Below are 14,809 nucleotides of genomic sequence, written 5' to 3'. Positions count from 1 at the left end.
CAAAAAGAGGGGGGTTGGGTGTGCTTTTTGTACAGTAATAAAAAAGTATGTTTTGGAAAGTAGGCTTTTTTTTTTTTTTCCCTTCTGGGCCTCTGCTTTCTTCCAACCCAAATCCTCGCAGGAAACCTGGAACCTTTAAATGCACCTGCTCCAGCTTAAAACAGGACACTGAGCACCAGTGGTGTGCAAGGCTCTCCCTGTGGCACCACCATTCCTTGTCATTCAGGCCCCAACACCGACTACTGACTCTGAAAGACTCCGGTGCTTGGTCTCCCTCACCTCTTCCCATTCTTCAGTCCCTTCCACTCCAACTCTTGCTTAAATAGCTACCAAAGTTCCTTTCAGTAGAAAAATAAAGACTTTATTAGGCAGAGAGGGGAGAGGTTCCTGTTCTTTTCAACTTCCCCTAATGCCCCTTGCCCATTTTTTGTCCAGATGGAAGTTACTCTCTGACTCACGACCTGGGGGTGACAACAAAGATGGGGGCAGGGACAGGGCAAGGCCAATGCAAACAATGAGAGGACGGTTATGGGTCCAAGGTCTTTCTCCTCCCTTCCAATTCCGGGCCAGTCAAACATCCAGGTCATCATCTGGGTCTTCCTGGTCCAGGTCATCATATGCGTCAGGCTCATAGAAGATGTGGCTGGTGGCCTGGCTGGGCCCAGCACGCAGTAGAGCCTGCTGTCTGAGGAGGGAGAAGGGGAGAGTTGGTGCTGGTGAGGGGGGTAAGGGGTCATATCTGCATACTCTCTTCCTGGTGACGGACTCCCTCGTCTTTGCCCCTCCAGGTCTTCTTGGTCCAAGTCTCTTTCTCTGGCCTCCCTGTTTATTTGGTTCTGAAGCACCACTTGGTCCTGGGATAGAACTTTTAAACTGCTCTCCTGATGACACCTCACATTTTTAACAGCTCGAGGGCAAGGATCCTGCCACAGTTTTGCTTCACCCACCCACACACTGGGCAGACAACAACAGACATATGCTGAAGCTGTTATTAACCTGCCACACCCATCTCGCTTCCTGTCCTCCCAGCACTGTTGCTGGAGGTCGGCAGGGCCACTTCCCCAGGGTCTGGGCTGGTTCATCTCAGAGCCAGATTGCTCTGTGACCCAAGGTTCTACTGGAGAGAAAAGAGACATAAAGGCCCTTTTGCCTTGTTGGGAGTATGAGTGGATAGAGAACCACTCCCCAGACTTGTCTCTGGAGGTGGACTTCAGCCCCTATAAAGTCTGGGAGGTTAACCAATAACCCGCTATCACTCCCATCCCAGCCCCAGACGCTGGGTTCTACTCAGGAACCCAGGCAGTTAGCCCCCAACCGTACTTTTCAGAGCTGAACTGGAAGGGCAGTGTCAGGCTGTCTTTGGCTTCTCGCTCTTTCTTGGACAGGTGAAGGTTAAAGGTCACATGAGCTGTGGGGTCCACCTGGAGGTACAAAGGATGCTGCCACTTCGCCTCATGGCTGGAGGCCTTGACCCCGCCCCCCCTCCCTTGTTCTGGGTCTGGCACCCTTAGATACCGGGGCTGTGTGAGGATCTGCGTGGGGCTGGGACTCTAGTGGGGGTCCCCCTTGGAGATCCAGGCTGAAGTCAGGCAGGATGGAGAACCATTGGGTCTGCGGAGAAGAAAGAGTATGAACAAAAAGGTGTTTCCCATCTTACGGAGCAAACCAGGGAGAACTTGGACCTAAAAGCCCCGGCCCCTGAGCATCCCTCCTCAGCCCTCCTTCAAACCTCTCCCTTGGGATTCGTTCCTTCTCCCCCAGGAACCACTCCCAGGCTTTTGTCCTTTGCCATTTTTTAGAAGATGACACCTCCTCCCAGCTAAGCTCAGGGGACCAGCTAAGCTCAGGGGACCCGAGTCAGACAACCTTGAGTTCAAATCCTGACTCTACCGCTTATTGTCTGGAACCCTGGGTAACCCCCCCCACGCTGCTCGATGGGGAGAATGAAAGCATCCACCTCATGGGGTAGCCGCGGTGAAGATTCAGTAAGGGTAATGATGGGACGATGACACATGGGGAAGCGCTCCCTCACCTCCGCTCTCTTACTCCCCTTCTGTGTGACCCCGACCTCCCTCCCGGGCTTCCCTGGGGTTCTCCTGACCTGATGGGCTGGGCGCTGTCGGGGCCTCCGAGAGAGGATGTGGGCCGAAGCCTGGCCCATTGTCCCACTCAGGGTCACTTCAGTCTGGGCCAGGCTGCTCAGTGCTCCCAGGGGGCCCGGGCCATGGAGCTCTTCATGGAACAGGCCGAGCACTCGCACGGGCTCTGCCGGGGAGCCGCCACCTGGAGGGACAGGGAGGGTGGGGCACGAAGGGCAGGATGGAACATTCAGGAGGGAGGCCTGGGATGGAAGAGTAAAGGAGGAGCACGCAAGGTGAGGCCACGTTCCATCACGGCTCAGGCCGGACTTCCCTCGGCTGGTCTCGGGGCTCTGGAGCCTGCTTCGGCTTCCACCCTCACTGCGAATCTGAATGCGGTCCACTCCGACTTCAGTCCCCAGGAGCTCCTTCCTCACAGCCCTTCCTCACCTGCTCTCTGCCTACTTTCCAGTTTGGTCTTACACGCTGAACTCCTTGCAGGTTTGGGAACTTTAGCTTATGGTCCCAGTCAGTGCCTTTGGTTCCCTCCCTTTCTCTCTCCCTTTCTGGGCGCGTTGACAAAACATTAGGCGCTGTGCCAAATACTTTCACGTTTCAATCCTTACGAAGGCCGGCATTTTTAGGCTGAACCACATGAAATTGCTATTATTTGACACGTGTGTGTATCTGACCTACCAAACCAGGACTCCAAATGGTTCACCCTAATACTATCCGTTCATCCCCCCCCCCTTTAAAGAGTAAACTGAAACACTGAGCAATCAAACACCTTAAAACTAAGCTAGGTACCTGACTCGAGAGTCCACTGTAGAACCCAGAGCACGCTTCAAGGCTAGTCCCAGGGCCCCTGTCTGCCCAAATTTGCCTAGGGAACTCCTTGTTCTCCAGACAGCTCTTTGCCTAAGGCACTCGGTGCCTGTTCCTTTATCGTCACAGCTGTTATCAGACTATCTTGTAATCGCTTATTTATCTGTTTGTGTTCTTTATGGGACTTTGAGCAAAAATCTGACTAGTCTTTACCTTCTCATCATCTAGAATTGTACCTGACACGTTGCGTAATTCTTATCTGTTGAGTGAACGAATGAAACCAATGACTAAGAAAGAACTTGGAAAAGAAACAATAAAGTGATTGATAGATGGCATCACGAAAAAGTCGAGATTGAGAATAAACGGTAAAGAGATGGAGTAAGGCCCAACTGGAGCTCTGTAGCGTGTTTTTTTTTCTTAGGATGGAAAGGGGCTTGTTCCTTGACAGCGGAAGGTATATGAGAAGGACGAAGGGGAGTCTCACCAGGGTGGGCGTGCTGACGGCTCAAGGCACCGAGGGCCTGGCAGAGGGCAGTACAGGGAATGTGCAGCAGCAGCCAGCTGAGTGAATCGAGAGCAATGGTGACAGGACCAGGATGTGTCCTCCTGCACATGGCTTGCAAGGCTCCCAGGGGTCCCCCTGGAAGGGCTTCCCCAGTCTGTGACCAGTTGAGAGGGTCCCTGAAGAGGTCATGGTAAATCAGCCTACAAAGGGAAAATGGGAGACAACTTAACACTGCCCCCTCCCCTCAATCTTGACCTTCACCCTGTGATCTTTGGGGTTCTATTTTTCTGACTTAATATTCTAATAGTAGTGAAAAGTAATATTGAGAGATAGAAGATAGTGATTGACAGCACAGACTTTGGTGTCAGACAGCCCTGAGCTCCAAGCTTGGCTTTACTACTTACCCAAGGTCACCTGATAAATTACTTAATCTAAGACTCAGTCTCCTCAGTTGTAGAATAGGGATACCAACTGCTTGATTCTTAGAACGATGCCTGACACATAGTAAATGCTCGATAAACATTAGCTATCATCATCATCATCAGATATTTCCCAAGTGGTGCCTAATACGTGTCATTCCCTGGACGGATGGAGAAAAGAGGACATGACATGTGGTTCCCGAGAGTAGAAGAGCTTAGAAAAGATCGAGAATTAAATCACGTGACACTAACTACTAATAAAATAGCAGTATAAGCAAAGGAGTCTAGCATGGGACAGGATTCATGGTGGCCAAGCTTGTTCCTAGACACCTCCTTTCTATCTTTTGCTTCTCTTATAAATACTATCTTAACATAACCTATCACAAACTCTGATACAAAGTTAGGGCTGAGTAGACAGATGTGATCTACTGAGCTATCCAGACCAAAGAGTAGTCTTTTTCAAAAAAGGCACACAGGTGGGTTCAGGAGCCTCCTGACCTCTTCCCCACATCAGTCTACTACTCCTGGAAATTCTACCTGCTAGAGTCCTTTTACATTTGTTCTAAACTCTCTATCCTTACTGCTACTGTCTTAAGTAGCAGACCCCTGTCATCTCCTAACATCATTCCCTGGCATTCATTAGGGTAGTGACCCCTTCTGTCTCATTCCTGTGCCTACCACGGCACCTGTTTCATAACCAGTGCACAGTGCATATGCACCCCAGTGTATCTGGAAAACTGCCAACAGCCTTCCCTCCTGGTCTATCTCCAGGCTGCCCCCTTCAAACCCCCTTCTTCACACTGGCCACTGGAGTAGTCTAACAGCTATGATGTTATCACTGTCCTCCCAAATTTTGAAATGACTCTCACTACTTTTAGAATAACGTCTAGGATCCTTTTCGTCCTCTGTAAGACCTTTTACTATGAGGCACCTTTTTATCTTTCTGGACGAAGGAAACTCTTCTGCCTCCCAAGAACAGTATGCTTTCACCTATGTGCCTAATTTTGCATAGGCTGTTCCCTCTGCCTCTAGAACAGATCACTCAGTTGTTTGCAGCTAGGCCTGATACAACTTTGTTGTTTTCTTTCTTTTTTTTTTTTTTTTAAAGATTTTATTTATTTGACAGAGAGACAGCCAGCGAGAGAGGGAACACAAGCAGGGGGAGTGGGAGAGGAAGAAGCAGGCTCTCAGCAGAGGAGCCTGATGCGGGGCTCGATCCCAGAACACCAGGATCACGCCCTGAGCCGAAGGCAGACGCTTAACGACTGAGCCACCCAGGTGCCCCAGGGCTGATACAACTTTGGAATCCATGTCTGGATGAAGCATCATGAAATTCTGAATAATTAACTCAAAAAGGCAAAATGTGTTTATTGTTTTTTTTTTTTTTTTAAGATCTTATTTGTAAGTAATCTCTACACCCAACGTGGTGCTGGAACTCACAACCCTGAGATTGAGAGTTGCAGGCTCTGCCCACTGAGCCAGCCAGGCGCCCCAGAACGTATTTATTCTTACCCTCCAGTACAGCCTCTGATGCAAAACTACACCACTGGCCTTTTATCACGCTCTATTTCTCTCTCAACTTCTACGGTCTATGCTTTAGATTCTCCAGATACTCACCACTGCTCATCTCTTACGCATCTGCGCCTCTAGAAAGACTCCCATCCATTCAATGAATGAATACCTGAGTAGCTGCTACCGCACACCAGGTTCTGCGCTTGCTGCTGCAGACGAATTTCCTTAGAGGCCCCACAGCCAACGCACTCTCTCCCAACTTACCGGCTGTTGATACTGGAGTCAAAGCCTTCACGGAACTCGTCCTCGCTCACTTCGCAGCCCAGGATGTGGACCTGCTCCCCACTAAGGCAGAGATGGAGCGTGTCACAGAGTCGGGACCGGGCTTCCTCCTCCCCCCCGCCCCGGGAACCTCTGGGAGAAGCTGGGGGATACTCACCACAGTGCAGATTTCTTGATAAGCGCCTTCAAGAGACTGCGCCCCTCCCACTCCACGGAGTCTGGGGAGAGCGAGGGACGGATAAACAGCGTGAGAACGCGGAGGCTTCCGTCCTCACGAACCCCTGGAGGCCACCCCTAGCCTGGGACACATGGCTCTTCCTCTCTGCTTCCGCCCCGGGAGCCCGGCACGGAACCCCCTGTGCCGCTGGCCCTCACCCCGCAGCAACACGAAGCCGCCCAGAGCCAACACCGACTCCATCTCCAATTCGCGTCCGGTCCCTCCTCCGGCGCCGTCTGATGGCGTCACGACCCGCTGCCCCGCCCCCTCCAGGTGAAAGGGGCGGGGCACCCATGAATCCTTCCACCACTGACACCCGGCCTAGTCTGGAATGAGAGGTGATTGTGTTCAACATCCCAGGGCGGGAGTGCTCACGCGGAGGGGCCCCTCCCGAGCTCTGGAGCACAGACGCCGGACATTTTTTCCATGACTAGGGCTGGAAGAGCCGTTGGGGCAGTTGTCGGTGGGAGGGGGAGGAGGCCGCACGAGCTCGTCCGACCGCCCGAACCTCGGCGGCAAGTGACGTCACTCCGCCCCGCCCCCGCCGCTCAAGGCGAGGCCCGCTTCGGTCCCAGGCCCCGCCCCGCCGCCACCTTCCGCGCTTGCGCGATACTGCGGCCTTGTTGGGCGCTCAGTCCGCTTTTCTTACCCGCCCCCACAGACCGAAGAGGGGGAACTTTAGTCCCGGTGAAGCGAATACACGTCACCACCGGAAGCAGTGTCAGAGGGGAAGAGGAGGGGGGAAGAAAGGAGGAGGGAGCCCTTAGGGCAGTAAAATGGCGCCTGTCAGAGTGGGAAATCCAGCTGCAGAGGCTGCAGCCCCGCTCCCCAGCGGCTAAGACACCCCCGACTTCGGGGAGGGGGAGGCCGCTCCGGTCCAGCCGTCCGCGCCCTTCGGCTCCCCCTCCCCCTCCTTCCCCGCTCCTCCGCTCAGCTGGCCCGTTCGCCGCCGCCCCAGCCCTTCGCGCGCCCCGGCCCCCGCCCGCCCTTTCCCGCGGGCAGCCCCCTAGCGCGCCTGCGCAGCGGGCCACCCTCCGCTTCCCCCTTCCCCTCCCCCTCCCTTCTCCCTCCCTCCCTTCTCCCTGGCCCCCTCCCCCACTACCCCCTCCCCCAATTCTCCATCCCCTTCCCTCCTGGTCTCGGAGGACCCCGTCCTACCCCGACCCGTCTCGGCCCGCAACCTCCGCGAAGCCGTCGGTGCCACTCCCCGCCCATGTGGGCCCCCGCGGGCTGCCCACGCCTGTCCCCCAGCTCCCGGTTCCGCTGGGCTTTCCCCTCGCCGGGGGTGGCTTTCTGAGCCGCCCGCTCCGCGCCCCTCTCTGCAGCCTTTCCTGCCACTCGGGGCCCCCGTTCCCCCTCCCGGCGGCGGGGGGCTGCCCCCGGGGGGCTGGCGGAGTTGGGCCGCGGGGGCCCCGGGGCCGGCGGTGCCGGGGTCATCGGGATGATGCGGACGCAGTGTCTGCTGGGGCTGCGCACGTTCGTGGCCTTCGCCGCCAAGCTCTGGAGCTTCTTCATTTACCTTTTGCGGAGGCAGATCCGCACGGTGAGCCGGGGTGGGCGCTGGTGGTGGTGGTGGTGGTGGTGGGAACCCATGTCAGCGGTGCTCACGGGTTTTCGGAAAGTGTCGGGCCTCTGTTTAGGCTTCGGAACGGAGTCCTGGCGGCTGCTTTTCCCGTTAGAGAATTGGGGCATCCTTAGCTGGGCATGGGGTTTCGGAATGGGGACTGGGGAGACCCTTGTAGTAGAATCGACGTGGGGGGCTAGTCGGGAACAGGATTTGGCAACTCTTGGGGGCTAGTGTGGTGGGTGGGGCGCCGTTTAAGAAAGCCGGAGTTGTTGTTAAAGAAACGAAGAGGAGGGAACACCTGTTTGATGCCACTAGCTCTGCCGACGTGGGCTTGTGGAAGACCCTCCGCGTGTGCTGGGTCTTGTAACAAGGAAGAGCCGGGCTTATGTGTCAAGGGTAGAGGTGGGTGGGAGAGCATATGTAACAGACAAGGATGGGCACTTGGGAAAAGCCTTGGGTGTGAAGGAGAAACCCCTGCGGTTCGCAGTAAGGGGACTCCTCCAAAAAGGCCCTGGAAACTTATTTCAGAGTGTGGCTGTCTGGACTTATTAAGACCCCGGGACTGAGAAGGATGCTTCTACGTTGGGCTTGAGGGAAGGGAGCACATTAAAGTTTGGGTGTTTCTGTGGGAAGACGGGTGCTTGTGAGTTGTGGGCTTGAACCAGAGAGCACACTTGCCTCCAGGAGACCCCAGCATGGTGAGGGACACTGTGGGCAGTGAAGTACCCAAGTATCTCTGGGTTCCCTCCCCCAGAGCTTTTCTCCAAGGTCAAAGTTCTGTAGGCTAGCATCATTTAATGAATGTGCTCTTGTGTTCTCCTCACCACTGGGGAGAGTCCTCTGAAAGGAGTCTGGGGAGAATTCAGTACCCCGAGGTGCAGAAGTTCTCTGGTCTGCCCTCTTTGGCGTCCCTCAATACAACTTGGAAGAGTAAAAGCAGCTAGGGCCTGCTTGGCCAGAGAATTTCCAGAGAGCCCCGGGTGGAGGTGGGGGTCCTGGTTGACTTACTGACTTGGGGGAGTGGGCCCGGCCGGGATCCGGTGTCTCCTCCACCACTTCCTGATTTAGGGTGAGAATTGTGCTGGGTGGTCATAATTGTAGGCAGGGCTATTTCCCTGAAACACCTTGGCAGCCAAGAAGAATTTGGGGTCAGAGATGCTGCGATGTGTGTGGGCTAGCTCCTGGGTTTTTCTTTACACGTTAACTACTGTCCTCTCTGCCTGGCCTTGCTCTGAGCCCCCCCCGCCCCATTTCTGTTCTGGGTGCAAGGAGTAGTGCTCCAGCCCTTCCAGATGCTAGTTACTTGCAAAATTGCTTTCCTCAGGGCAGCACTGAACCCACAGCCTTTTGTCTTCCCTTCCTTCCCTTCCAATCTGGTTTCTCCCCCCACCCCCTTTCTGGCAGATGCTCGGAGCATTCCCTACATGCCCAGCATGTGCAACCCGAGATAGCAGGGCAGGACACCCGAGCTGTCACTGCCCTCATCCCGGCCCTCATCCCAGCCCAGGGAGAAAAGAAGGGCAGATGCCTTGGCATTATGGGGAGAGGGCCCTGTGTTTTGCAAGGGGGGAGTCTGGTTCTGGTGAGGCTGGGGCCTAGGGATGGACTGAAGAGCATTTGTCTGTGCTGAGAAGAAAAGAGCAGGGAAGGGATCGCCAGGCTTGCATGGGAGACATCTGGGTGCTAGAAACAGGAGCCTCTAGAGGAGACCTGGAGAAGCTGGAGGGTTGAGGTGGTGACGTCCTTGTCCCTTCCTCACCTCCCTCACGGCCCTTATTTCACCCTGGCCTTCCCAACACCCTATCTGTCATTCTGGTGGGTGGGGCTTTCCAGTGCTGTGTGCCCTGCCCTGGGTACCGGAATAAGGAGGCAGGTCAGAGGGCTGAGGTTCTCTGCCACTTGTGACTTGGCTGGTAGAGACAGAAGCGGACAGGTGGCTGGTTAAAATAGGCCTGGTGGCCCCCAGCCAGAGGAACTTAGCTGACCTGACAACCCCTGGTTTCCCTCATCCTCCCTTCCCCTTAGGTACCCAAGGACCTCCTCCTGACTCCTCCTCTCAGCCCACGAAGGAATCTGAGGCTCTCAGTTCCCAAAGGGAGGTGATGGGAGTTGTCACAAAGGACCCTTGGGGTGGAAGTGCGGAGGGCCATGCATTTCTTTGTTGTGGCACAGCGCAACCATATGATGGTCACAAGGGCAGGTGCTCGGGTCGGATGGCGTGGGTACCATCCTGGCGCCACCACCGCATCGACCCTGATATTAACTGACCGTCCAGGGACAGGGTTCTCAAAGTACGGCCATGATTGAGACGACGTGTATGCTGTCGCCGAGTTTGCATTCTAACTAGGTGGACAGGTGACCAAATAAGATAATTCTGGCTGTGTGGTCTTATGTGGTCCTGCCTAAGCCTTGGGCCTTTCGTTGTTTAGAGGCGATGATATTGTTGTCGGTATTCTTCTTATTACTAGGGTTTTGAGAGTTAAATTAAGTAATCCTCAGTCGCTACCACGATGCCCAGCATACAATAAGTGGTTCTAGTCAAGATCTCCTTGTCAAGGGTTCTAATCCCCTCTCTTGCTGTTTGTAGGTAATTCAGTACCAGACCGTTCGATATGATATCCTCCCCCTATCTCCTGTGTCCCGGAATCGGCTAGGTGAGCGTGCTGGCTGGGAAGATTCTTTTAAGGTGAGGTAGGCTTCAGGGTGTGGGCTGGAGGTTGATGGGTGTTATCCCTTTGTGTTGTGGTTCAGGTCAGGTGAAGAGGAAGATCCTGGTGCTGGATCTGGATGAGACGCTTATCCATTCCCATCACGATGGGGTCCTGAGGCCCACAGTCCGGCCTGGAACGCCTCCTGACTTCATCCTCAAGGTGGGGGGGGATGGGCAGTGATTGGACGGTCATGTCTGTTACTGTGCTCCGACCTGGACCTCCTTTCCTAATCCCAGAGCGTCTCATCCCTGTCCCCATCCTCTGGCCCCAGTGGCAGCCTCAAGGAGGGAAGCGGGCAGTGGGAGGGTGGGGGTGTCCTTTCGGCCTGTGCTCTGCTGCTTAGGACACCCCCGAGCCCTTCCCTGTTGCTTTACAGGTGGTAATAGACAAACATCCTGTCCGGTTTTTTGTACATAAGAGGCCCCATGTGGATTTCTTCTTAGAAGTGGTGAGTTCATAGAGACCAAGGGCAGCTCTGTGAGGAAGGAATGGTTTTAGGGCTCTGGGAATTTAGACGACTTGGAGGAAGTAGGGGCTGAGGAGAAATGGGTATGGGCGGTTTTGGAGAGGGGAGGCTGTGGGACAGTCAGAGCTTGGATGGCTTTCAGTAGTTTGGGTTCATGTGCTGTGCTGATGCGATTCTGTTCTTCCACGGGCTGCCTGCTCGTTTGTTCTTGTAGCTCTGAATCTAAAGGGTGTGTGGTGCCCAAGACTGAGTTTGGGGCTTTCAGAGTTCGTGTCCTCAGAGACCTTTGATGTTGAGAGGCCCGCAGGACTAGGCTGGAGTCCTGGTCACCCCTTGTGACATCTCCCTCTCCCCCACGCGATTTCAGGTGAGTCAGTGGTACGAGCTGGTGGTGTTCACAGCAAGCATGGAGATTTACGGCTCTGCTGTGGCAGATAAACTGGACAATAGCAGGAGCATTCTCAAGAGGAGATACTACAGACAGGTAAGGGGCTGCCCTCCAGAACGAAGAGGGGGCTTGGGAAGCAGGCCAACCGGGGGGATCTGAGTTTGAGGCAGCTGCCCGGAATGGGACCCTCTGGGGGGTAAGGGGAGGTGGACCGCATAACCCCCTTTGTGGGAGTTAGCTGCCCATGGGTGTCGTTGGGACCGCGCTGCGGTCACAGGGGGCGAGTCTCCTCTTGATTCCCAGCTCGCCCTACCTTCCAGCACTGCACTTTGGAACTGGGCAGCTACATCAAGGACCTCTCTGTGGTCCACAGCGACCTCTCCAGCATCGTGATCCTGGATAACTCCCCAGGGGCTTACAGGAGCCATCCAGGTATGGGAGAAGGCGGCGAATCTGGCAGGACCAGGAAGTGGTTCTGAGAAGGTATTCTGAAAGCCTGGAGCTGGGATTCCTGGTTTACTGTAGGTCAGGATGCAAGGTGTTTCTCTTTTATGTGAGACATTTCCCTTCCCCCACACGTCCATTTCATAGACCGTGTTGCTCAGACCAGATTTGCTTCACAGACATAGTGGTAATGACTCTGCGTAGAGGCTTTACGCTAACGTGAGACAGAGTGATTAAAAGTTGATTTTATTTAGGAGGATGAATCCAGAAGGTTTTACTTAGGTTGCTGGGTTTGGGTGGGTCGGGGAGAGGAACGTATTTTAAAGTAACAATCCCCATTCCCAAATAAAAGAAAAATCAGCCTGTCTCTTGAACTCTTTTTTTTTTCTCATGCACATTTATTTTTACCCGCCCCAGACAATGCCATCCCCATCAAATCGTGGTTCAGTGACCCCAGTGACACGGCCCTTCTCAACCTGCTTCCGATGCTGGATGCGCTCAGGTAAGAGACATTAGATACTTAGATTTCTGAGGAAAGGAGGTGGGGGCTCCCAAGAGGAAATAAAAATGTGTCCTGCTTGACTGACTTTTCTCTTTTCCCTTAAGAACTTAGCATTTGAACCCAAGCCTTCTTACAGTAAAGCTCATCACTTTTAGCCAGTGGGTTTTTGGGCAAACTGGACCTCAGTTTCATGTGAAAATGGTGATCACTTCCACCCCACATCTCCAGTGAGGCCGCCTAACCCTCGTGTTGTGAGGCTATCAGCTATAAGGACTCTACCAATTCAAGTTCTTGTTGTCCCAGGTTCACCGCTGATGTCCGTTCTGTGCTGAGCCGAAACCTTCACCAACACAGGCTCTGGTGACAGCTGCTCCCCCTCCACCTGAGTCGGGGTGGGGGGGAAAGGGAGGGTGAGCCCTCAGGATGCCGTCTGCTGCCCTGTCCAGTGGTGAGGACTGTGTGGGCAGGGTCTGCCCCTCCAGCCCCTCTCTGCCCTGGAAGCCCTGCACTCCAGATGGAGTCCAGATGGACACATGGGCCAGACTCTGAAGCAGCCTCACTCTAACTTCGTGTTCGCACTCCCTGGAAACCCCAGACTGGGACATGCGCGGAGGCCTAGGAGAGCCGACACTGTCTGGTGGAGAGACAGGACTGGGCAGAATGACAGACATTCGGTAATCCGGGAGGCTCAAAGAAAAGCCAAGCCAGCTTTGTTGTGATTTGATTTTTTAAAAACTCTTGTACAAAACTGATCTAATTCTTCACTCCAAGGGCTGGGCTGCGGGTGGGAAACTGGGATTTTTGGGCCACTGGATTTTCCCCAACTTGTCCCCCCCGCCTTTTTCCTCTATTTCCCTTCTTCCTAGATTCCCTCAGATCTGTAACCAGCTTTCTCTCTCTCTCTCTCTTTTTTTTTTTTTCCTTTCCTCTCTTTTAAACCATGCATTATAACTTTGAAACCAAAGCTGCCCTAGGTCCTTCTCTCGGGGCTGGGAAATGAGGGGAGGAGCCTTTGTTCACACCCACCCTGTCCCTTAAGCAGGAGGGACGAGGATCGAGGAGGTGCTGTTGGCTTTGGGGGAAGGAGCAGGGAACCTCGACATCAGACGGTTTGGCGGGAAGGGCCTTAGCCACAGGATGGTGCCCTGCTGGGGAGAGAAAGGACAGCTGTGTGTCCCGAGGGAACCTGAGCGGCAGGGCAGTAGGACACAGCGGTACCAAGGGAGGAGAAAGCTGGACCAGAAACCAGAGAGGCGGGACTTCGCCGGGGGACCGACGTGGACAGGGCAGGCAGCCGCTGCCCGCAGGCGGCGGGCGCCCCAGCCCTCGGCCCCGGGTCGGCAGCCACCCTGCCGGCTCCGCCCCGCCCCTCCCCTCCCCCTCCCCGCGGCCGGCTCTACTTCCCGCGGCCGCCACGTGACGCTCCGCCCTTCTCCGAGATCACATGATTTTTCGCGGGGACGGACACTGAAAGTGTTCCTCCGCGCTGACGTAGTCCCTACCTTTCGGACCTCCTCTCCGGTCCCTATTGGTCCACTCCTTCTTGGAACCTAAGCGTTCTGTGCGTTTCTCCGAATATGTATTTCGTTTCTGCCCTGCTTTCTTTCCGGAGACCCAGCTTCTCCGTTTGGGTACTACTTTGTTTTGGTGTCAGCTGCTGCCTTCGGCGTACCAACGCGTTTCATGAATAGCTATCCTTATAATTATCTCTGCCTTCACTCCCCTCCCCCTTTCACCTCGTTTCCGAAAAGAACTTTCGGAGAACCGAGCCTCAAATTATAATTAGCAGCTTCTAGCCCTTTTGGTCTCCAGCTTGGTGGGGGAAGGTCGGAACGTGGGTTTTCAGTTATTTTCGACCATAGCACAAGCCAACCACCTTTGCTACGTCGCCTGCGTAGCCCACAAGTTGATTCCAAAGCGATTACGCAGACGGCGTGAGGGGGGCGGTCAGTAGGTGGTGCTACGCTGGCGGCGTCCGGGCCGCTGCGCTAGTGGCGTAACCTAGCAGGCGGGGCGGCCCCGGACGGTCGGGGGCGGGGTTGGTGAATAGGGAAGTGGCGCAAGTCCCGGGATCGCTCCGCTGAGTCCGCCCGCGCGTCGCCGCCGTCGCCGCCGCCCCCCGTCCCGGCCCCCCCGGGTTCCCTCAGCCCAGCCCGGTCCAGCCCGGTTCCCGGGAGGATGAAGTTCGTGTATAAAGAGGAGCATCCGTTCGAGAAACGCCGCTCTGAGGGCGAGAAGATCCGAAAGAAATACCCGGACCGGGTTCCGGTGAGGACAGTAGCCAGGGCCGAGGGCGCGGGGCGCTGGCTCTGACGCCACAGCCCGGGGTTGGGGTCCGGCCGCGCAGCGCGGGCATCGGGCTGCCGGCCGTGGCGGGGTCGGGAACGGCCCGAAGCTGCTGTTGCTGGGACCCGAGGTTGAACGGAGCGGGCAGCGGGAGAGCTGGGGGGTGAGGGGACGTGGATGGCAGAGGGAGACGTGGGGAGTGGTGTGGGAGGCTGCAGGGAGTTTGACAGTCTGAGCCTCACATGGCCATCCCCCCCCAGCTAGCTGGGTGTTTGAGGTGGACGCTCTAGTCGGCCCAGACGAGTCATCCCTGCCTGATTACGAGAGTTGTTTATTATGACTCTCTACCGAGCGATCCTGGATGTTTAGGTGAGTCCGACGCAGTGGGGTCAGGATCTCTACTCGAGGCTGCACCGCGTGTTCTGAGACAAAGAAAAATGAGTCGGATGCGTTTGGGTGCTAGGAATTTTGTTACTTGAGTTCTTGACAGGTGTAACTGTGGGGCTGTCTACCCAGTATTTCCTAATTTTCATCTTCTCTTTATCAGGTGATAGTAGAAAAGGCTCCCAAAGCTCGGATAGGAGACCTGGACAAAAAGAAATACCTG

At 55.2% G+C, this 14,809-nt stretch overlaps 2 protein-coding genes across 2 annotated transcripts; one reads left to right on the top strand and one right to left on the bottom strand.

Moving 5' to 3' along the window:
• Nucleotides 1–344: 344 nt before the first annotated feature.
• ELP5 (elongator acetyltransferase complex subunit 5) lies at nucleotides 345–6,192 on the bottom strand. Its single transcript, XM_008687949.2, has 8 exons — nucleotides 5,997–6,192; nucleotides 5,779–5,839; nucleotides 5,604–5,684; nucleotides 3,388–3,608; nucleotides 2,102–2,283; nucleotides 1,516–1,611; nucleotides 1,321–1,421; nucleotides 345–685 (listed from the first exon to the last, which is right to left on the bottom strand). Exons 1-8 carry the CDS (start codon nucleotides 6,037–6,039, stop codon nucleotides 571–573), a joined length of 900 nt encoding a protein of 299 aa, XP_008686171.1. The 5' UTR covers nucleotides 6,040–6,192; the 3' UTR covers nucleotides 345–570.
• Nucleotides 6,193–7,249: 1,057 nt separating this feature from the next.
• CTDNEP1 (CTD nuclear envelope phosphatase 1) lies at nucleotides 7,250–14,108 on the top strand. Its single transcript, XM_008688082.2, has 8 exons — nucleotides 7,250–7,381; nucleotides 9,993–10,059; nucleotides 10,157–10,275; nucleotides 10,493–10,564; nucleotides 10,950–11,066; nucleotides 11,291–11,402; nucleotides 11,832–11,916; nucleotides 12,220–14,108. The coding sequence occupies exons 1-8, from the start codon at nucleotides 7,280–7,282 to the stop codon at nucleotides 12,278–12,280; spliced, it is 735 nt and encodes a 244-aa protein (XP_008686304.2). The 5' UTR covers nucleotides 7,250–7,279; the 3' UTR covers nucleotides 12,281–14,108.
• Nucleotides 14,109–14,809: the final 701 nt, after the last annotated feature.

Source organism: Ursus maritimus, unplaced genomic scaffold (assembly GCF_017311325.1).
Source record: "Ursus maritimus isolate PB19 unplaced genomic scaffold, ASM1731132v1 scaffold_14, whole genome shotgun sequence".
Taxonomy (NCBI): domain Eukaryota; kingdom Metazoa; phylum Chordata; class Mammalia; order Carnivora; family Ursidae; genus Ursus; species Ursus maritimus.
Note: the sequence above shows the minus strand (reverse complement) of the source record. Positions and strands in the feature narration are given on the sequence as shown.